The sequence below is a fragment of the Protopterus annectens genome, chromosome 17.part0 (genome assembly GCF_019279795.1).
Source record: "Protopterus annectens isolate FY-2018-M chromosome 17.part0, PAN1.0, whole genome shotgun sequence".
NCBI classification, from domain to species: domain Eukaryota; kingdom Metazoa; phylum Chordata; order Ceratodontiformes; family Protopteridae; genus Protopterus; species Protopterus annectens.
In genome coordinates this window covers 338,003,278-338,028,006 of record NC_056751.1, presented here as the reverse complement: position 1 = coordinate 338,028,006, position 24,729 = coordinate 338,003,278, and the positions used below count along the sequence as shown (strand labels likewise).

The following is a 24,729-nucleotide window of genomic DNA, read 5'->3' as shown; positions in this document are numbered from 1 at the left end:
CTCATGCCAGAGAAACAAATTCATTTGACAACCTACTTCAAACAAGTGGCCACAAAAACCCTGCTATCTGCAAGACAAATATTGCAAGCCTTGGGGTTCATGGCCTCCTGCATTCTTCTAATTCCATATGCAAGACTGCATATTAGGAAACTACAGTGGTATCTAAAAAGCCTATGGTGTCAGCATTCTTAGGATCTAGAAGCAATGATTCCTATCATACCTTGCCTACGCCTAGAATTTCTTTGGTGGGCAGAGGCCTGCTACCATAACAAGGGACTACCTTTCCCACCACCCCCTGCCGGCCAAACCCTAACAACAAACGCATCAGACTATACATGGGGGGGGGGCTCACCTAGCAGGGAAGTGCATTCAGGGCAAATGGAACCCAAGTCAAATGCATCTGCATATCAATCAAAAAGAAAGGTTAGCTGTACAGAATGCTCTGACAGCCTTCAAGGACCACATTCTTCCAGGACAATTTTGGTAAAGACGGACAACACCACTGTTATGTGGTACATAAACAAGCAGGGGGTACACATTCTTACCCCCTCTGCAGACTAGCCATTGCATTATGGAACAAAGCCTTGAGCTACCAAGTGCACCTACAAGCTCAATTCCTGCCAGGAAAATTAAATACACTGGCAGACGGACTAAGCAGCAACCTCATGGACCCACACGAGTGGAAACTGGAACCAAGGATTTTCAACATGTTTACAAGCAAATGGGGGAGCCCAGATATAAACCTGTTTGCCTCTTCCCAGAACTACCAACTAGACAAATTTTGCACAAGGATTCCCCACAAGCAAGCCTGGAAAGTGGATGCTCTGCCCTTCAGCTGGAAAAACCTATCAGTCTATGCCTTCCCCCCTCTGCCTCTGCTTTCCAAAGTGCTACTAAAAATCAAACAGGACAAACCAAGGATGATTTTGATTGCTCCAGACTGGCCACGCCAACACTGGTACCCCCTCCTGTGCAGTGTGTCATGGTTCTCCCCTTGGCACCTGCCTCAGACTCCTTCCCTGTTATCTCAGCAGGAGAACCAGATTCTGCACCCTCAGCTTCTAACATTGAACCTTGCAGCCTGGCTAATTACATAATCTCTCCTCTACCATCCCTCAGTAAACCTGTGATGGATATCATTTTAGAAGCAAGGAGGCTTAGTACTAAAAAATCTCATGCTGAAAAATGGAAAAGATTCTGTGCCTAGAACCAATCTCCATGGATGAGCACAGCAGTGCCCAATTTACCTCAGATTGTACAACACTTAATTGAGATGCATCACAAGGGTCTGTATTTTTCCACCATTAAAATCCATGCCTCGGCCATTTCAGCTCATTATAGCACAGAACCTCCCCTCTTCTCTCATCCACTGCTCAAGCAGTTCCTCAGAGGGGTAAGAAATTTGAGACCACCCAGGAGAGCTCCAACCCGAGCCTGGGACCTTAACTTTGTTTTGGAGAAACTCACTCTACCTCCTTTCGAGCCACCTGCTACTGCAGACTTAAAATTTCTTTCTTGGAAAACAGCTTTCCTTTTAGCAATCACTTCAGCTAGAAGGGTATCTGAATTACAGGCCCTTATGTCAGTGCAGCCTTTCATCATCTTTCATGCAGACAGGGTGTCCCTCAGAACCAGTCCATCCTTCATGCCCAAGGTGGTATCCAATGTGGCTCTTAATCAGTCTATTCATTTGCCAACCTTCTTTCCCAATCCACAGAACAAAGGGGAATGGATACTGCATTCCTTAGATGTGCACAGACAACTTAGATTCTACTTGGACAGGACTAAACCTCAAAGGAAATCTGAACAACTGCTGATGGCATTTGCTGCAGGGGCAGAGGGGAAGGCTATTTTCAAAGCAAAGTATTTCTAAATGGATAGGCCATTGCATTCATTTCTGCTATAAGCACCATGGAAAACCTATCCCCCAGGGGATCAGACCTCACTCCACCAGGGCTGCATCTACCTCTACAGCCTTTCTCAGAGGCATCCCTACCAGGGACATCCTAGAAGCTGCTACCTGGAGTTCTGTGCATACTTTCACCAAGCATGATCATTTGCCAATTTTCTCTAAATCCAGAGCTGGCTTTGCCATTGCAGTCTTGCAGGGCATTATAGCTGGTCCAAATGCTATCTAAATGTCTCCTGTCAACCATAGCTTTGGGAATCTACCCAAATGTAATGACTGCAGCAGTGAAACATGAAGAACATAGTACAGTTGTGTACACTTACCATAAATGTAGATGTTTGAGTGTATTCACTGTTGCAGTCCTGGTTACCCTCCCTCCAGACCCCTAACTTCATTTGGCTATACCTCTACTTTCCTTTACTATGCTTAAAAGCCTTTTTGGTGTAATTGCTTTTTTGTTGGAGGTATATCATTGTACTTTTATATTTAATTGCTTCCCATTAGGGGGGCACCTGAATTCTGGGACAAGAAAAACTGATGTAATGGCATCGGCTGCATGTTTTATATTCCTGACGACCTGATGTCATGGAAGAAGGGACAGCAACCGATGCAGGACCCAAGACATTGTTAATCAGGCCAACTGAGGGCTACTTGCAAGCAGATAACCCAAATGTAATGACTGCAACAGTGAATACACTCGAACATCTACATTTATGGTAAGTGTACACAACTGTAATATATATATATATATATATATATATATATATATATATATATATATATATATATATATATATATATATATATATATATATATATATATATACACACACACATCTATGTATGTACGTGTATATTGTTTTATATATATATATATATATATATATATATATATATATATATATATATATATATATATATATATATCCATATCTGTATATTTATGTACATACATTTTTATACATAGAGCCCTATCACTTGATCTGGTTTTCTGAAACTTGAAATTCATATGAGTGAGACCATATGATCGAGTTTTTGAAAACTCAAAACTTTTGAATGGAGATTGCTGTACAGTGAGGATCAGGAAATTTACCCTTTTCTTCACTGTAGTGCGAACTCTGAGTTGGTATATGTAATTTGCATGGGGTGTGGGGGGCACAGGGGGGCTTGCACCCCTGCATAAATAAAAAGTAGATTTTCGTGTTTTTTTTTTTTTCACCTGTTAAGTACAGTTATGTTACACCAATTCAACTAGCACATCTCTGTACTGGGTTTAAATTCTTTTCAGTTATAAGACTTCATCTCTGTACTGGGTTTAAATTCTTTTCAGTTATAAGACTTGGCATGTTGTTAAAGTTATTTTTGAGCTGAAGCAATACTGTACATTCCCAGGAACCTCTTTCTGAACTATTATGTTTCCAATATATCCCTCTTGCCTGCAAGAACATTTTTTCAAGTCTCTTGGAAGATCTAGAAATTTCTGTAAACGTTTCTATGCAAACGTTCTAAATTTTCTCAAATAGAACATTTCCCACATGGCAAGTTCCCTATAAGCTTTGGTCCAACAGACAATTCTATTTTTGGAATCTCAAAATTGCTGTGACAATCATGTCTCTTATGTTGCACCCTTTCCTTAATGACAATAAAGGCCTGTATGGTAATATATATTTTAACTTTTTATCTTTCAACAGGTAATCTCAAGTAATCTTTAACAACCTTAAATATTTCCTCTGTCATCACATTATATGTTGTCACAAAATAAAATTTTTAAATTTCATCTTGTTTATTATTACTTTTCTTTATTTTATCATACAGGATATTCCCATTTATACTTCTGTTGTAACCTTTCTACCCTCCGTTGTCATTCACCAATCTATCCAGGGCTTTCTCTAATACACAATAATCATAACCCCTTTGTAAAAAGTATCCACACATCTTACTTAGCTCTTCCCAAAAGGACGTCATTATTACTACATAATCTTGATATTCTTAGAAATTCACTATAAGGTAATGAGTTAATTAGGGGGATGGGTGACAACTTTCACCATCTAAAAAATGGTTAACATCAGGAAATTTTCTATATGTCCTGGTCTGTACACCTTCTCCCACCTTTTCTTCTAATTCTTTATCTAAGAATGTGACTCTTTTACCAACTTATACCCCATCAAAGTTAAGACCAAATCCATTATTTTGCAAATTATTGTCCATAGCAATTTTGAGATTCCAAAAATGGAATTGTCTGTTGGACCACAACTTATAGGGACCTTGTCATGTGGGAAATGTTCTATTTGTCAATATATAGTGCTTTTTTTGAAAAGATTAATTATGTAACATACACCCCTAGACAATGTGTAAGTTGTAATACCAGAGGTGTGATTTATACACTGAAATGTTCTTGCGATCTTTTTATATTGGTGAAACAAAAAAAGTCATTTAAAATAAGAATGCAAGAACACCTTAGAGATATCAAAAACAAGAGAATAGAGAGTCCTATAGCATATCATTTTATGCTATGTCATGGAGGTGTAAGTCACTGTCTGAGGGGTACTATTCTAGAAACTGTTAAGGGATGGGGTGAAGTAGAGGTAAAGAAGAAATTATTGTATAAGGAGACAGTATACATTCTAAAGTTTGGAACTTTGGTACCTCATGGGTTAAACCTTGAATGTAATTGGAAAGTGTTCTTGTAATGAACTGTTTTTATTGGTGTTTTAAGTAATGGTTTAATTAATGTGTTAATTGATGCTGTATATAATAGGTATATGTGTGTGTAACTTTTTATCTCTTGAAGGCTTGTGAAGCCATGGCATTAAGATATATTAAAGTTACTAGCCTTTTTTCCTTTCTGTGGTGGTATATTTTGTTATTTTATTTTATTTGTGGTATATAAAATGATTTTTCATGCCTATACTATGCCACTTAAATTTCTAACTCTAAGGTATCTGATAATAATGCATTATCCACTCATTTATAGAACAGTATAAGATATCCTTTTCACTAGTCTCTAATTTGTGGAAAAAAATATGACAACTATTCCAACCTAATTTTGTAACATGGATGTTTAACAATCTGCATTGTGAAAAAAACCTTTGGATTCACTTCAGCCTGTGTAACTGAGCACAATTATAAACACAGACTGCGGTACAGTAATTCTGTATGTGGTCTCACAACAGCATTTTTAAATTGGAGGCAATACTTTCTCATCATGGCTGTTGATACTATGCAAAAGACCCCTAATTACTGCATAACATTTCTTGATAACTAGTGAGAGATTATCTTCATGCTTCATCCTATTGTCCACTACCAAATCCAGATCCCTAATCTTTTTTTCACACCATATGTGGGAGGTTGGCATAATGGTTAAGGTGTTCATCTTAGAGGCACAAGGTGCAGGGTTTGATTCTTGCATAAGGTAATTGGCTAGGCTTAAAATGGCGCACAAGGGCAGTTAGCCTAGTACTAATCTATGAACCTGTGTGGGTAGCAGGTATTGATACCACCAAAATGCATCAATTTAGTTTTGCTCCCATTGAACCCCACATGCTTATTTGGGTTCCTATTGAAACATCTAAAATGCAATTGTACAAATCGCTAAAGGTCGACCTTTAATGATCGAACAATTACATTTTCGAATGCTCCGGAATTAAAAAAAAAATGGTAAAGGGTATAGGCAGGGGGAAAGCCCCCCTGCATCCCCACACCCCCGTTACTTAAATATACCAACTCTGAGATTGCGCTACAGCATAGGAAAGGTGTGGGGGGTGCAGAGGGGCTTGCCCCCCTGCTCACAGCAGTCACTTTTGTTTCTTCAGTTTTTTTTATTACATTTTCGAAGTTTTAGTACTTCAATCATATGGTGTCGATCATATGGTATTCGAAGTACTGAAACTTCGATAATGTAATATGTAACCACTTATTCATTGACGGTATGCGCAAGGAGTCCAAATAACTCTGTAATAGAACATGATCATTTGCTGAATTAATAATTGAGCCAATGTCAGTGTTATCAGTATATTTACTGTTGTTTATATATTTTGAATTGAGGGCCAGATGAGAATATGTTAAACAAGGCTGGTCTAAGGACCGACCCCTGGGGAACCCCCACCATAGCTGTCTTGTCCTCGGATGTAATGTCCACAGTTCTCCCCTTAAACATTCTCATCTCTTAATCAAATCTCTAAGCAATTATACATCTTAACTTTACTCCATTTGTAATATCTTATGTAGTGTATTAACAAACACTATGTTGTAAATATGCTATGTAATGTCTTAATGAAATACTTTGTTGTAAATATCTAATCTATCTCTTTTGTGGAACTAAATGTCTAAATGTGTACTTTAACGTTTAATTGTGGAGTTTTTCTCCCCGGGCCTCCACTGAAAAAGGGTATATTGACCCAGTTGGACTATCTTGGTTAACAAATGTCAAATAAATAAATACACAGTAATAATACATTTCTGACACACTTTGTAATGTGCTCATCCATACAAATTTTTTTGCAGAGAGAACATAAGTTCAACATGAGGCAGATAATCAAATGCCATAGCAAGGTTCAAATATACCGCAGTGATTGACAAGTTCATATCAACAGATTCCATATATTTTAATTAAAACTTAACAAGTCAATCAAGCAGAATCTACGTTGAGAGAGTCCATGCAAAACATATTCAAGTTTGGTTGCAATTCCTCAGTGATTAGCAATGTGCTTTCAAAACATTTTCCAATAATACATATAATAGTAATGAGATGAAAATTGTGTATATTTGTGACAAAATGAGGTACTGCCAGCACAGCTAGCTGGAATGCTGTAAATAATTATGTCATTTGTGAATATCAAACTAATATATACAAGATGCTTGTGTTACAAATGTATTAGAACTGTATGTCATGTATATATCAAACCGCTCTATAGAAATGTTTGTGATGAAAAAGTGTTTAAGTGCTTTTGCTTCAAATGTATCCACAATGTGCCCTGCTGGAAGAGAATAGAAATGTGCATGCACTATTGCAACTGTTTAAGTCTATATGTTAACAGAGGAAACTGGAGGGTTAACCTCAGTCCAGCAAACTTTAGAAAAATATTTGAAATTTAATTACTTTATAGGCTAGGCCATAAAGATGCCTCAGTGCAGCTAGAGACACAAAGTCTGTACTAGGAAGCTTTCTTTATTGTCTTTGGGGTGAACTAACTGCTACTTTGGAATCATGAAGGAATGCAATTGTTTTATGACTTCCAGCACCTGCAAAGATCTGAACAAAAGCCCTTGTGAGTATTTTTACAGGTAGATGCTAAATACTGCCAGCTTTAGCAGTGGGTGTTTTACCTGGGAAGAAATTATGTCATTCTGCAACAAATCCCAGCAGTAATATTTTAGGTATTAATTTGAGATGCCTCTTAGTGAGACAAAGCATTCTGCTTTCTGTCCTGGACCTGACAACAATAAGAACTATTCACCATATCTGCCTTGCTCTAATAGTAAGTTACTGGGGAATAGTATAGTTCTGTTAGATTGACTCAAGAATATAGGGAAGCTTTTTTAAGATTCTTTCTTTATTTGTGTGAGCCTGTACTGCAATGATATTTTAAATATTTCTTGTGGTTTTGAACTGATGTCACTGAATATATATTTAGTATTGTCTTGTTCTTTCATTATTTATTATTAAATATATTTAAACCTTTCATTGTGGCTCTCTGTGTAGCGATATTTAAGTTTTGAGAGCACTTGCATATTTATTTGGCGACACTGTGTTGGCCACTCCTAACAGCCTTGTTCTTGGTCAAACTACCATTTGTATTAGTATTAAAATTACACAGTAAAATTGGACACCCTTTGTTAAGGGGCATAAAGTAGCTCATAAAGAGTGTCTGGTGGCAATTGTAACTATCTTATAGTCTGGGCAGAATGGGGCATAGCTAGTAAACCAGTGCCAGCTTTTCTCTGGCATGTGTGTATGTGTGTAAACCAAACCTCAGAGTGTGTGTGTCCGCTATTTGGGCAGGGACACGAAGCACTAGTTGGACAGAAAGGGTGCTGGAGGTCTTGGCTTGGACACTTGGAGATCTCAACTCTGTAACTTTACCAGTGGGGAGTCCTATTGGGGATCTGGAAAACCAGCCCCAAACTGACTGTGGTCTCTGTGTGCTTTTAAGGGAAGTTGCACTTGATGCAGAGAGCTGCATCTGGAAATACTGTGTATGTACCTGTTATGCTCCCAGTGCCAGTGGTGAGGATTGATGCTCCTTGATTACTGGTTGGCAGTGGTGGGTCATCACGATATTAATGCTGTTTTGTACTTTAATGTTGTTGTGAATAATAGGTGTAAGTGCTAGCTTTCTATCATATTGGCTACCCTTTCCATATTATAATGGAATGTAAATGGCAGTACAGATATTGACAAACAGCAAAGAGTTTTATTTTTTTTAAGAAATGTAGGGTGCAAATAATAGTATTGCAGGAGACACTTGGACCTTGAAAAAAAAAAAAAGGGATCTCGGGATGGACATTCAGCAGAATATCATGGACAAAGGAAAAGGGGTATAATAATATATATTACTGGAGGGTCTTAAAAAGTTATAGAAGAAGGGGAAAAGAAAATAATGCTAGATTTGTGGCACTAAGGGGCTATTGGCAAGGGAGGAGGATTACACTGGCATGTATTTATGTTCTATCAGAAGCTGCTATTATGTAGATAATAAAAATGGGGAGGAACAATCTACTTTCAGCAGAAAATACTATTTATGGGGGGACTCGAACCTGATTTGCAATAGTGAAGGCTATATCATGGGTACCTAAAAGAGAAAATATAACAAAAGAGAATAGAGTTCTGAAGAACGATACGAGAATATTCAGTATGGAAGGTGAGAATTCAATAATAGGAACAGACTGAATTTACATATTCTCTAATTTACAATAACGAGGGCTCACTAGATATAAATTATTTCACATCAGCATGTATATTTAATTGAAAGCTTTTCCACACATCCAATTTTTTTTTTCAGATCACATACCAATAAAAACTAAGATATCAATGCGGCACTCTCCTACTTAGCAATGGAATTTAAGGAATGAGTAGTAGACATTATTTGAGCATTTTTAGGGAAGATAGAAATTTATTTAAAAGGGATAGCTAGTGAGCGGGATAAAACGAACTTGGAATTTAAAAGTAGGATAAAAATAAAAAAGAAAGAGCTATGGGAAAGGTGTAATAAAAATGATTTAGAGAGGCTTACAAATGTAAAAGTATTGCAGAATAAGGGAAAGCTTATGGAACAAGAAGAGGGAGCAACTGTAGAGTACTGTAGTGGAATTAAGGGACATTGAGACAGTACACATGTATTTGGAAAGGTTGATGTTATGCAACTATTTTTGGTAACAACTCCAGAGCACAAAAACTTTTAGCTCAAAGATTTAGACAACAGAAAGTAGAAAAGGTTTTTGCCAAACAGAGAGAGTCTATGACATTAACTAACTAACTAACTAGAAAGTCTATAAAGGTATTAGAGATGTGTTGAAAATTTTATAAAAATTTGTATAAAGCAGAGGGATGTGGAAACTAGAAATAGGCACCAATAGATGTATTTATAGAAGACTTAATTATGTGAACATTAGAGGAAGATGAGGCTCAGAAATAAATAGGTAACATAGGAAGAGATGATATATAAATGGTGATATATAATGAATCAACAGGGAAATGCCCGGGAACAGATGGTATTCATGTAGAAGTTTGGAAGGAAGAAAGAGATAAAGATCTGGAATGTTTTATTTAACAATATTTTAAAAGGAGGGGAAGCACTAGCATCTTGGAAGAAAGTTGTCGGTAGCTATATTACCCAAATAGGTTAAGGACCCTTCAGACCTAGCTTCATATAAACTCATTTTAGTTTTAAACCATGATAATAAAGTGTTTATGTTTATACTAAGAAAATAGCAAACGTGTTGACAAAATTGATAGATGTGGATCAATGTGGTTTTGTGGAGGGATAGCAAACATTTGACACCATTAATAGAACAATTATGATTCCGGGGGAAACACAATATAAAAAGCACTGCCATTGTTGATGGGTCTTGATGCAGAGAAAGCATTTGATACAGACAGTGGAATTTTACGAGAAGAGCAGTGGAAGCCTTTGTATTATGTGATAGAATAATAGGGACAATTAGAAGAATATACCAAAGGTTGGAAGCAGCAGTTAAGGTGGATGGGTTTCCTTCTGGCAAGTTATATTTGAGCAGAGGAACTTTGAGTGGTGTGCTCTTTCCCCTTTCTTATTTGCTTTTCATTTACAGCCATTACAAATAATATGAGAGACTTACAAATTTAGGGCTATAACTGGAGTGGTGATAATTTATTACACATGGTATTACTTTGTACATGATGAATCCAGAAAGACATTAGAACATTTGGTATAATGTCAAGTCTTTTAAGGATAAAATAATTAATTAAGAAAAAACAAAGGCTTTAGAAGCAAACCATGTACTCACAGATTGGTTCAGCAGTACTTATAGGTTCATAGGTAGGTACTAGGCTATAAGCCCTGGGGCCTGTATAAGCCTAACCAAAAAGGTTCCCTGGCTTTTGCCACCTAAGAAAATTATTTTCCTGTACTCCTGTCAAGCAGTGCCACAGAAGTGATCCCCGGGGTGAATTTTCTATTTCCCATCTAGTCGTCAAGATTTTTCTTAAAGAGGACCAATGAAGAGCTTTGCTTGACATGAATGGGTAGTTTGTTCCAGACTATGGGAAGTCTCTGGGACAGAAAGAAATCCATCCTTCCAGCAAGTTCTGTTAATTGTGGTGACAAGGTTTAGATCCCTGGAGTGTGTGGTTCAGAGAGATTGGGATTTCTTTTAGTGTAACATGTCCAACAGCTCTGGGTTTGACATAGCTTTGTATGTTAGGCAGAGATCACCTCTGAGTAAGCGATATGTGATGGAGTAGAGCTGGAGTTTTTTGAGACTGTCTGTGTATGGCATCTGTTTGAGGCCGGTAATCCTCTTAGAGAGGTATTTCTCTGGCCTTTCCAATTGTTGTAGGTGTCTTGTGAGATGCATGCCAAATGGGGCATTGTACTCTTTAATGAGTCTGATGAGGGATGGGTAGAGCAGAACAATGACCTACTTTTTTCTAGAGGAGAACCCTTTTGTGATGAGGCGTGCCACGTAGAATGATTTCCTGACTACTGTCCACCTGTGTCCTGAGGTCTCTTATCACACTTTCAGTGTTTAGTGAGCTACTGCCTATGTGATAGTTCATGGGTACCGTGTTTTCCCCAAAGGGGATGACAATACGCTTCTTGGCATTGAACTTGAGGCCATGACTTTGACACCAAGCATCTGTCTCTGTGAAGCCGTTTTGTAGAATGTCTGCATCATTAGGTGATTCTATTACGGCTCCCAGTTTGCATTCATCTGCAAACTTTGTTAGCAAAAGAACTGTGTTGGCCTGCACTTCAGAGAAGTAGATGCCAAACAGGAGAGGACCCAGGACCAAACCCTGTGGTACTCCACTCGTCACTGGTCTGAAGTCAGACTTGGAGTCGGCTACTTTTACTGTGTGGGTTCTGTCAGTAAGCCAGTTCCACCCATCTTGTGACATAGGGATTTATGCCCAGTTTAGTGAGTTTATCTATAATTCCAGAGTGGGGGATGGCATTGAAAGCCTTGGCAAGGTCAAGCTAGGCTGTGTGCACTACCTTGCCCTGGTCTACGGCTCTAGTGACTACTTCAAAGAAGTCAGTCAGGTTTAGTAGACATGATCTACCTTTTACAAACCCAAACTGAGTGAGGTCCAGGGTTTAGAGGTTACCTATGTCTTTGTTTATAAGCTCCAAGATGATACATTCCATGGTCTTACAGACCAGGTTCATTAGGCTAATGGGGCAGTAGTTTCTGGGGTCCATAGTGGCACCCCCTTTGTGGAGTGCGATAACCGTCACTGTGTGCCATTCAGTAGGCACATAGCCTTAGGTGAGGCTATGATTGCACATGGTACTTAGGTGGGATGCCAGTTTGTTCTGTAGTTCATGCAGTATGCAGCCTGAGATGTTGTCTGGTCCCATGGATGCTGTTTTCTTGGCTTTGGAGAGTGCAGTCTTAACTTGTTCATCCATGATTACAGGGGCTTTACATTTTTTTCAGTATTAAGATGGGCCCTTTGGAAGGTGAGAGGGAGGAAAGTTAGCACTGAACCTATCTCCCAGGATGTTGGCAATATCAGTTGGTTCTGTATATTTAGTGCCATTGTGCTGTAGAATGCTTTGTGGTTGTCTTTGGAATCAGTGGCGATTTTATTTTCATAACCGTCTTTGGAGGATTTTATGAGGGATCTCCGCTTCTTGCTGAGGCTGACCAGGGAGTTCTTCCAATCTTGAGATTTTACTCTTTTTTGCAACAGCTTCTTCCTTCTGTTGTAGAGTTTGTTTATGGCAGGGGACCACCAGATCGGCTTCCTTTTTTTGGAGGATAGCGTCTTGGTTTTGTTGGGGGTGGCACGATCCATGCACTCATATGTATGTGCTTATACAGTGCATTTGTGTAACATTCTGTAGTTGTAACTCTGTTTTCCATCTACGTGGGTGTCGTGAAGTTTGCCACTTCTGTCTTAAGAAGCATGAAATTGGCTTTGGAGTATTTTTTGATGATGGCTTCCTTAATGGGGGATGGAGGTGGGATATGGATGTCTAGGGTGATTAGCTTGTGGTCAGATCTGACCAGCGAGGAGTTGACCTCTGGTTACCCATATTGGTAATGACCAGGTCCAGGATATTGCTGCCCCTGGTGGGGTGTGGACAAGCTGATCCAAGGCGTTGGAATTTATGAATTCTAGAAAACATTGAGCGAATGAGTTGGCATACGAGTAGTTTTCCCATTTGATGGTTGAGTAGTTGAAATCACCCATAATTAAGGTATTGGGTTGTACCTTAATATTTTCCAGTATCTTAGAAATGAAGAATGGAAAACCTGGGGCATGGTGGGGGATCTGTAACAAGCCACAACCTGGATTGCAGTCTTGCCCAGTGTTAGTTGCACTTGGATAATTTCAGATGCATTATGTTGAGCAACTAGCCTGGAGGTGTGGATATCCTTAATGAATATGGACACGCCTCCACCTTTAGTGTTTTGGTCCAGGTTAGGTGGCCGAAAGGTGTGGTATGAATTATAGCCTGGTAATGCAGGGGTGCTCTCTGGAGCCTTGAACCAGGTCTCTGTCACTGCACAGGTGTTGATGTTCTCCATTTTAAGGAGTGCCTCGAGTGAGTGCATTTTGAGGTTTAGACTTCTAGCATTGAGTAGCATTACCCTCATAGTTTACTTGCTTGTACCTGTTACAGTGGTGAATTTAGCATTTGAACCTTGCCTAAAAAAGGCACTATAAGAGTGGCAAGAGCCTTAGCCAGTATCCGGAATCCCAGGGTCGACAGGTGCAGGCCATCACTGGCAAAGTATCGTGGTCTGTCGACCATGTCATCCCAGGCAAACAGATACTGGATCCCCCTTAGAATGACACCAGAAGCTTAGCAAATTGTTTAAGTCAATCATTTTGTCCTTGTACTGTGGTACCATTCTGGGCGATGGCAGGATGCTACTCAGGGCTAGGGTCATACCTTCCTGGGCTACAAGATCCAAGAGCTCCTCCATGTTTCTTTTCCTGTAGTCTAGGGAGGTACATCTCAGGTCATTCACATCAACATGGACAAGTCGTATTTTACTAGTTGTGAAGTGACCTGAGTGCGTGCATTATGTGGCGGATCCTGACACCCGACAGGCGGCTGACAGCAAGTTTCTCCTTGTTTAGCCTGGTGAGTGGGACATCAGTGTGCCTAACTATAGAGTCACCTATGACTAGTGTGTTGGGTACTTTGTTTTGCGTTATGGGTTGAGGTTGAGTGGCACACTGATTTTGTGGGCTGTGTTGGGGTAGTGGTTGTCTGCGTTTCAGCTTGGGAGGTCTCTGTTGCTTGGGCAGATGTTTATTGAGAGCCTCCGTGAATGTGGGTGTGTGCTTTGTGTTTCTATGTGTGGGTTTTGAAGGACTGTGTTGAGTGTGGTCTGGTGCAGGTGTTAACCTTTTCATCTTGGCTGGAGAGAGCTTGGTTTCCAGTTTGGCTACATAAGTGCATCTCTCACAGGTTGTAGTGTTGGATGGTAGGAGGAGAGTGTTGTCAGTGTACATGAGGCAATTGCTACATTGCCCCAAGATGCCTAGATTCATCTGGTGGACAGGAGAAAACACCAGGAGCTGACCCATGGACATGCCTGGATAAGTGCTTATTAGTTTAAGTACTAAGAACTGTTTTCCTCTTGACAAGTGAGGAAAGTCGAGTTCTGTAGAAATTTGTAGTTTATTTAGTGCTTACAACGAGTTCTGAGCAAGTGCTGAGCACAAGAAAACAGTTTTGAGTGCTGAAACTAAAAAACTGGCTAGTTCTAGCTAAAACTAGCTAATTTAGCACCAATCCCAAGAAGAGAAGCAGGCCACAGCCTGTTTGGTGATCCGCAATCTTGTCACAGATGATGCAAGGGTCTGCAGGCTTTGTAGCCTTTTTCTGGTAGAGGCCTCATATAGCAATCAGAGCAGTCAGGTATGTTAAGCACAGACACTCGCTCTCCAACCAGAAAGAGTCAGGAATCAATGCACTCTGCTCCTACAGTCACCAGGATCAGAATGTAAGCACAGATTCTAAGCTGTCAGATATAAAGCAGTTATTAAGCTTTCTGGTGATCAGCAGTCTCCAGGAAACAATGTAACTGCACTCCTTCTCTCAGCAGGAGAAAACAGAAGCACTAATCCCAAGATGACAACTGAGAGGCAGAATGTGGGCTCTACAATGACTGCTGGTCTTGCAATAGACACTTAAAGATAAGATGGAAAAAATGGTTTATCATAAACACTGCAGTGTGCATTAGAGGAGTTAGTTGTGAAAGGAGATAACTTTTAGACAAGTAAAACTTAAGTTAAGTTTTAGTGGAGATTCACTATTTTTAAAATAGCAAAATAGATTATAAAGGGGGTGGTCATTTTTGTACTCCGGAACTATGGAATACAGTAAGATGGCCAATAAATTTAAATAGTCGAAGGGGAGTGATTTCACAAAATGATAATTTTGTGCTTACTCACACCAGCCAGTAAAAGCAGAAAGGAAATGAGATATATGGTCAGTTTAACATAAGGGGCAGGCAACTAGAAAGATGGTGGTGTTTAATAACACAACAGTAACCAGGTGGGAAACATTTCTGTCTGACTCACAGGAGACGGGCTGTGGTCTCTTTTCAATATTTAGTATGCACTTAAAAGCAGAATAAAAGTAAAACACAGTGTAAAGAAAACAAATCACAGTATACAAAATAGAAAAAGGCAGTAAAGTAATAAAAAACACAACAAATAAGCAAACTAACCTTTCCCTCACAGCAAACTGTAGCAGAAAATGGGTGAGCCTTTCCAGTAAAGCTCTGAAATATTTTATTTTGCCCCTTAAATAGAAGGTTTAGTTCCTAGCTCCATCCCCTCAGTTCACAGATGATTAACCTCAGCTGACCTGTTGTAACTTATGTGCGACTCCTTAACTGACCTCTTCTAATTTCTGTCTGACTCACAAGAGAAAGGCTGTGGCTTCTTTTCAAGTTTTACCATGCAGTTAAAAGCCGAATACAAGTAAAAGTAAACTCAGTTATAGGGACACAGTGAGATGAAGTTGTTATGTTTATGGATGAAAAAAGATTATGTTATGGCAGAAAGGATATGTGTAAAGAATCAATACAAAAACTTGCTCTTGATTATGGATATGGAGAGTAAGGTACAAGCAGAGAAAATAGTTTTAGGCCCTTTAGTTTTATATACAAGTCAGGCATATCTTTATCAGGCAGAGAAGTTATGGATGACAGTTAATAAAGAGTTGAAGCAATTTCTTTGGGAGGGGAAGTATTACAAAGGATATGTTTATCCCCCCAAGTAGAACAAAGTAGTTTAGTATTACCTGCAAGCAATAAAGCCTGACAGAGCATGTGTTAATGTATAATTAACACCTGCCCAGGGGTGTTACGTGGCAGAGAACCTGTACACCCATGGAAGGGCATTAATTACCCATTACCGCACACACTGGATGGCATTATTGCCCTTAGAGAGTGGGCTGTCTGTAAAATTGTTTTACTTGCTTACGTTTTTATTACTATATTTTTAATATATTTTTTATGTAAAATAGTTTCTCTGCCTGTTTCAAACTTTCTGTAGTATATGTCAATGGTGGTAGAGGAAGCATTTTACATCCAAAATGTAACACTTCAGTAAAGCTTAAACAGAATAGTACATCGACCCGAGAAGAACCCAGCCCTTAAACCTCTGCTCCAACCTTATACTAACACTCGTCTATTCCGTTCCTCCAGTAAATCCTTACTACAGGTCACTAAATGTAACAAAAGAGCAGGCAACTCTCTCTATTCAAACTATATCTCCAAAGTATAGAATTCATCCCTCAGCCAATCCCAACTATTGTTAACCTACCTCACTTTAAAAATCTCCTAGAAGACTTCCTTATTACCAACTGGCTTTGCTCGTGTACCTCTCCTAGTTAGACCCACTCCTTGTTCCAGCAAGTCTACCTACTCCACTTTCATCCTTGTCTCTGCATCCATCTACAACCCCAGTACTTAATTAGTTTGATACCTATCCTTTCCCCTTACTCGTCCAGTCTGTCCTTCTAACTGGTCTATTGTTACTGCACTACTGCTACTACACACTAATCCCCTCTGTCCTCATGCCTATTCACCTAAAACTCATCCAATTCTCCTCCTCCCTTTTGCCTGATACTCCCTCTCCCTCTTCCACTGTCCTCTTTACTAACTCCTACACTACCTTCCCTTCTATTCTGCCTTCTACCCTTTGTCACAAATACTCCAGTTACGCAGCCAACCTTGTTATCCCATAACATCAGGCTCTGTTACAGTAGATACTGTAACTGGATGCATATATTCCACGTTATACTCTGTAATCAAATTACTCTGTAATGTGTATATTTTATATCCCTTTATGTTCTGTGTATAACTCTAAACATGTACTAAAAACATGTTGATATTTTTTCTATAATTTTATCTGTCATTTTTTTTTTTCTGGAGCTTTTCTCCCTGGGCCTCTGCTGAAAACAGTTTTTTCACTCAGTCAGTCTATCCAGGTAAACAAAAGTAAATAAATAAATTTCTTGTGCTAAGAGGTCAAGAGGTATGGAAATCTCTGATGCTGCTGCCAGGAGAAAGCTCAATCACTCTCACCTCTCTCACTCTCTCTCTCTGTCACGCGCGCACACACACACACACACACACACACACACACACACACACACACACACACACACACACAAAGTCTGTTCTGCTTTCATGGGTGTGTTCACTCACACACACACATGCACACCCTTTTTTCCTGTTTCATTTATTTTTTTTACACTTGCTAAACAAGAAAAGTGACAATTAGCGAGTGTAAAATAATAGTTCAATCGAGCTCTCTCTCTTTTACTGTCATACACTGTCACAAACAGACATAGACACACATGCACACTTTTTTCTTTTTTTTTCTTTTCCACACTCTAAATAGGTAAAGCACTGCTTAGCAAGCGTGAATTAATGGTGGCCATTCGTTTTTTGTGTCAGTGCTCCACGGCAGCTTGATTTGCTGCCATGAAGAGGCAGACTCGTTTTTCAGTAGGCATTACTTGTACATTAATAACCCGCAGTGGTGGTGCTGCGGTAACGTTGTCACCTCACAGTAAGACGCTGTCCAGTTCGATTTTCAACTAGTGCGTCTTCTGTGTGGAGACATGCGTGAATGGGTATACCTTCATTGAAGGTTGTGCATCAGGGCTGGTAACTCGGCACATAAAAATCAACTACCAATCATTAGCGGACCGGAGTTCCGCTGTGGCGACCCCTAACCGGGAAAAGCCGAAAGACGCAAACAATTACTTGTACATTAATAACCTGCTGGAGAATATTCATTCGCCAGTCAGGGTGCTGATGCACAGTTCGCTCATTCTCTAAGATCTGAATAGATGTTTTAGAGGTACACATTTAAGGCTCATGTTGTGCATTAGGCCCGGCAAGCCAGCACGTAAAACTCTACTGCCAATCATTAGCGGACCGGAGTTCCGCTGTGGCGACCCCCTAACCGGGAAAAGTTGAAAGACACAAAAAATACATAATACAAGCAGGCAATTATAAATCAAAATGGAGAAAGATAATGATGAAATGGGGAGGTTTGAGAAATAAGGAGAGAGTTGGATTTTGTAAGCAGCTGAATAAGGAAAACAGCAACCATACAGAATATTTTATATATATATATATATATATATATATATATATATATATATATCTAAAGTAGCAGAAAGTATTTTAAGAACTAAGCTAGCACAGCAATTTTGCAAGCATTCATTGATGGATCTTGAATTTGGACTAGATGGAAGTCTACTGGATACTAGCTAAAGGACAGCCTTGTGTGTAACAGTCAGAGTTTAAGATTTTTACTGTTAATAATGTAGGCAATGGCCTCGATTCCAAAAGACTTGCACTCATTGTAAGTGATCAGTTATACAGAGAACAGGGTGAGAGCAGGTGTTTTGGAATTTGGCCCCTGATGTAAACCTGTCTGTAGATGGGCATTACGCTGAAGTAAGTCACTTACACTGAAAGGCAGGTCTTTCAGAATCAGGGCAGACTTACACTGAGAGCAATTCTTTTAGAATCTGGCCCAGTATCTTTGATGATTGACTTTCCTCAACACAGAACAGTATTGCTGTATTATGCATTTAGGAGGTAGATAACAGCAGAAACAGATTTACTTAATTTTTGGTAGAACACTGTATAAGCTTTTAGTACATGAAGTGAGTCAGTGTGCTGCAGTGGTGATCCCAGTATGAATGTGATATGTATTTGCGTTTATTGTGTGCTTGAACTTCATAAAAAAGCTGAACTGCAGGACTAGTGCGTACTTGCACTAATGGTGACCCATCAGCAACACTGCCATCATAGTTAAGCAAGGTGTGTGTGTGTGTGTGTGTGTGTGTGTGTGTGTGTGTGTGTGTGTGTGTGTATGTATGTATGTATGTAGCACTCCATGTATTCTCTCAAGACTCATGGACAAAGTGAAAAGGGTACTTTTCCATTAACAGGGCAACAGTCGTCGGCAAACATAAATATATCATACAAATGTATTTAGCAGTGTCACAATTTCTCCATTGGTTCAAGCCTGATGCCTAAGCAAAATATTGATATCATAATGTCAGTTTATGACATCTTCCATTTTAACCACACGGACCCTGTTGTGTAGATGACCGGAGCAAGTCGTAGGCTACCAGCTGTAGTCCTTGGATGTTTAAAGTGGACTAAATACAATGTGCCGTTGATGTCAACTCACTGCTGTTTTTTTTTTTTTTGGGGGGGGGGGTGCTTGCAATGTCATCTGCGTTCTCACAGTATTTTTTATTTTGTCATATGTTACTACTGCTTATTTTATTGTTGACTTCTATTTGTACTTTCCGCTTAGTTGTGGTACTACTAATGCATTTTCCTGCAAGTCACTACTGCTTAGGTTACTGTGTTGGGTTGTGCTTCTCATTTGCCGTTTGCTTCTTCTGTTGATCTTATATTCTGCTTTCAGTTTTGCCTTTCTTGTTGGAGTGTTACTGATTTCTTGCCAACTGACTGCCACTTATACATTTTTACAAATATTCCGTGTGACTTCCTAAATAGGGTGTAAATGAGATATGTTCTATATTGAAAAAAGAAGGAAGTGGTCCTCTACCTGACCATCTACTGATTTTCAACAGTGACCGTCTTAAACATTTGTAATATGCTGAGGCATAACTGTCAACCTGCAGACAGTGGAAATGGGGGCAAAGGTCTTTCAAACATAGGAAAAGCTGTTGAATATGTGAAGTGAATATGGAGGGAAAGCGTTAATGTGCCAGCACACAAAATGTACGGTCACTGTCAACTCAGTGGTGATTATTTGTTAGTAGTTTTATATTTGGCTGCCTTCTGACAGTAGTATACATTTTTTGACATGTCTGTAGTGGTTATTTCATTGTTTTGGTCTGCTTTTCATTTTGGGTACAGTTTGCGGCAACCTTTATGTTTTCCGACGACTGTTGACCCGTTAACGGAAAAGTACCGTGAAAAGTTATGAGGGAAAGAGACCCAAAATCAGGGACACTTTTTGCCATAGGTATTATTGACTGAGAAAGCTATTAGAATAAGTGAATTTATATTAATATAGATTTTCTGAAAAAATGCAAAATATTTAAAATATATTTACTGGGAAGTTTACTGTTTTAATTATTTACTGTGTAATTATAAAATGATATGAAGGACAGAAAACATTTTGAGGCCAAAATAAGTATTGTCCCTGAAAAACAGGTACAGCTGAGAGCTTTGTGAGTATGACACTTATCAGTGAAAGTCTGTCCTTTTAAACTGTTGAATTATGTCTATACAAATGGAAAAGAAGTGGAAAAGTTCCAGGAAGATGACCTTGCATTACCAAACAGTACTGCTTTCACAGTTATTCAGTAAATAATGTTTTGTTTTTAGTTAAATGTTAATTTTAAGTAGCTGTATTTGTAAATAGTAAATATTGTATGATATAGCAACAGCATTACCGACATTATTTAAGAAAAGAAACTATTACTTTTCTTTTTAACCGGAGATGTCTGTTTAGAGTTATACTAACGGAAAAAGTCCGGGCGACCTTTTCCATTAGTATAACTCGATTTACAACGGGCACACTGGCCAATCAGCGTGCACGTTTTGGGGGGGTCATGGTATAATATTTATTCATTTTCAGTTTTTCTAATTGAGTTAAATTTCAGATGTCAGTTTTGCAGCATGTGTGGGTACAGACTAGAGAGAGAGAGAGAAACATTAATGTTTATGAATCATGTACCTGGTCTGGGATGGAGATTAAAAAGCGGGTGGCTCAGTCTGAAAGAAGGGGATAAAAAGACTTGTTATGAAACCATTTCCAGAGTTCAGTGTATGCTAACTCTTTATACATTTTGTTTTCAGCACCAACTTTGTGAATGCGATGTTGCTCAGTGCTAGTTATTTCATTTCCTCTTAAGCAATGATTTGTGTATATTTTCTGTCTTAACTTATTTCACTCTCATTTCTAAATGTATACAGGACGTACTATTTATTTTTGTACAGTTCAGCTGCCTTTTAATTTTTGCATTTCTCTGTCAGCGGTTTACTAGTTTTTAAGTACATGTGTTAGCATGTAATAATGTAGTGGATCCAGTTAAAAAAAATCTGAGCTGATTCAGAGAAAAATAGACTTGTGCTTTGCTTTGTTTTACATACACCTTACAGATTTAGTTCTTTGTGGAATGTGCTTTCTCTCTACTCTGAATCTCTACTCTCTAAACTCAAACCCTGCTCCTCTTCAGCGATAACCTACCTCTCCTTTACCTCAAAATAGCAGCCCCCTCTATAGCCCATCCAGTCTCCATACTTAACAGGTCAATTCAGGAAAACCAAGTCCCTCAGATATGGAAAAAAATGCTATATTATTCCCCTGCGTAAAGGTGGTAACTCCACTGACCCCTCAAATTTTAGGCATATCGCTATCCTATCCTCTATCTCAAAAATCCTAGAGAAGTGTATTCTGAAACAACTCATGTCTCATATAATTCAAGACAATCTCCTCACGCCTACCTGACATGGTTTTCCCCCACACCATAGTACCACTACTGCTCTACTGTCCTTCACTAATTCCATTTCCACCTCACTCAACAACACATTAGTATCTTGTCACTTCTTAGACTTCTCCAAGGCTTTTGATACTGTTTCACATAATATCTTGCTATCTAAGCTGTCTTCCTTCAACCTCCACCCTTAACTGGTTCTCCTTATACCTGTCAAATAGAGCTCAATCAGTTAAATGGATGTCAGCTACTTCCTCATTTCTTCTTGTCCTTACTGCAGTACCCCAAGGTTCCATCCTGGATCCACTACTATTTAACATTTTTACTAATGATCTCTTCCAATCCTGCCCCAACTCCAAACTTATTCAGTATGCTGATGACTAAAATTCAATACCCATATCAACAACTGCATCAAAAAGACCCACCAGAAAATGGGATTGCTTTACAGAAATAAAAACTTCCTTACCCAAGAATCCAAAGTATCCCTTGCCCAAGCTTACCTCCTTCCTACCTTACTTTATGCTGCCCCTATTTTCACCAACCTCCAAAAGAATCTCATAAACAAACTGGAGTAAACTTAAAGTAAGATTGCTAGATTTTCCACAAATCTCCCCTATCGCTCACACCACTGCCTCTCTCTAAACGAAACTGGCTAGAGTTCCATAACCAACTCCTTTTGCCTCAACTTCACATGCTACAACCCCAAGCTTGTCCCACTTTAATAACACTCATCTCACCCTGCACCCCCAACCATGAGCTTTGTAGCTCAGACCAACACCTACTCCACATCTCCAAACCAAATAAATCCATAGGAAAAAGTCTTTATAGCCATGCAGTCTCTACACCCTGGAACAAGCTTCCTGTCTCCATCAGATTCCTCCCTAACTAACTCAACTTCAAATGTGCCCTAAAGGAATTCCTACACAACTCCTGATCCTGCACCTGTAAAGACCCTATGTGAAAATTTCCTCCTCCCCTGCCCCCTTCTCCCTCCTACCCACTCCCTCTCTCTTTCCTCTGTCCTAACCCCCCCCCAATCCTAAGGTTTTTTTCTTTTCTACCTCCCTCTTCTGTAACCTATGCAAACAGTCTCCTAAATACTCTCTAGTTCTTTTCACAACCTCCACCTTGGCCTCTCCTGAACTTATTCTGCCTCCCCCACAATTTTTCCCAAAATCATCTATATGCTACAATTACAATCCTGCATGTCTGCCAGGCCTTCCTTTCCTCTTTCACCTATTCCTTAACACTCAACTACTTTTTCAACTACATGTTATTATAAAATATGAAATTGCATCTCCTTAAGAATGTTTAACCATAATCTATATCCTCACTTTTGTATTTGCCTATAGCTGTATTGTTTCCCCCCCCTCATTTTATGCATATATAATTCACTCTTGTAACTAATTGTAAACATTGTAACTTGCAGCTTTTCTCCTCAGATTTCTGCTGAAAAAGGGCACCTGCCCAGCCAGACTAACTAGATTAACAAATGGCAAATAAAGTAAATAAATAAAAATAAATAATGTGGAGTTTAATTCATTAAGAACTGACTTATGTATTTGTTTTCTCTTCCAGGTTCCTCATTCTGTCTGTTGTGCTTTTTGGACTCACCTACAGTCCCGAGACTTGTTCACTTAACCTGGTGGACCATGGCAGGGGTTATTTGGGAATACTAATCAGTTGTATGATCTCAGAAGCTGCTATTATCTGGCTGAGTATGCGAGGAAGCATCCTGTACACAGAGCCTCGAGATTCCATGCAGTACATTCTCTATGTCAGATTAGGTAAGGTATGAGTCTAGAATGATATTCCAAACCATAAGAAATGCCCAGAACTAAAAGTTTGGTACGGGTGCATGGAAATTAAGTAACTGTTACTGTGATCATTGCATGCATAAAGGTCTATAATTTGATATATCTTGGTCTCTTTTTTTATTTGCAGTTATCTGGTGTAATATAGTCTGCCCAGGCAAACGTGTTTGCCATTTGATCGTGTAATCAGTAAACATTGCCTGCTTTCACTTTATTATGTAATAAAATACTTATAATAGCAAGTGTTCAAAGGATTCATTTTGTGTTCTTTTCACACTGTCATTTATGTTGAGTTAACCATATCTGATGGTATTTATTCATTTAACCTGGGTTCTTAGCATGCAGCATAATTTTGCATGGACCTGTGTTTAGTTTTAAACTTATTAAACTTTTTCTAATTTGCTGTCCTTTGCTTTATTTTTAAAGTAGAAACATTTAGGATTGGAGTGTTGCATCAATCCATCCATTCATCCATCCATCCTCAACCCACTTTTTCCCATTTTGCATATGGGGTCAGGGTGTTACTTCAACAGTCACAATCATCTCAAGCCAAGGTTTACACTGCTGGGTAGCTAGCCATGCCCAGGTAGTTCATCCATACCACTCACTTGCACCTACGGCCAAAGTAGATTGTCCAGTCCACCTAATACTCCTGCTCTCATCCCTCATAACCTACTCTCATCCCTCATAACCTACTCTCAACTCTTTTTTTCTCTTCTCCTTCTCACAACGCAAATAGCAAATTCATGCTTGCTTTGTAGTATACAACTCCTTACTTGCACCTAGCAATCTCTTAGCCTACTGCATCTAACTACCTAACCTTAATCCCACAAGGAGAGAGAGAGAGAGAGAAAAAAAAAACATTCTATTTTTAATATTTTTGCATTTATTACTTTTGATTGAAATATGTTTGATCTGTTTTATAACCAGAAATTGTACAATGTTAATCTCTGTAATCTTCATGTAATCTATGTGTGGAACTTAATCTTTGTATAATCTGTACGTAGAGCTTTTCTCCCCAGGACTCCATTGAAAACGGGTTCTTTAGGCCCAATGGACTATCCTAGTTAAACAACTGCAAATAAATAAATAAATAAAATAAATAATGCATGTCTTTGGAATGTGGGAAGAAACCGCATTAATCTGAAATTCAGCCTGTACTCAATAGTAGATTTAGTTATATGCAGATCAAATCCACAAACCAAATGTCTAGCAACACTGTCAAAGTCAAGTCATTCTAACAGGAAAATATTCTGATAATTCAATAAAGAACACCCTGGTAAAGCACTTCTATATTCCATTTTTGGATGTAGCTTTCTTT

At 38.9% G+C, this 24,729-nt stretch overlaps 1 protein-coding gene across 6 annotated transcripts in view; it reads left to right on the top strand.

Moving 5' to 3' along the window:
* DAGLA (diacylglycerol lipase alpha) overlaps positions 1–24,729 on the top strand; it is a 2,305,179-nt gene that overhangs the window by 1,498,817 nt on the left and 781,633 nt on the right. For 5 of the 6 annotated variants that reach the window (XM_044059505.1, XM_044059506.1, XM_044059501.1 and 2 more), the window contains one exon: positions 23,173–23,381. In XM_044059505.1, the coding sequence (XP_043915440.1) occupies positions 23,173–23,381 (209 nt within the window). Of the gene's footprint in view, positions 1–23,172; positions 23,382–23,538; positions 23,598–24,729 lie in introns of those variants that run through there. The other variant, XM_044059508.1, reaches the window with a different exon arrangement.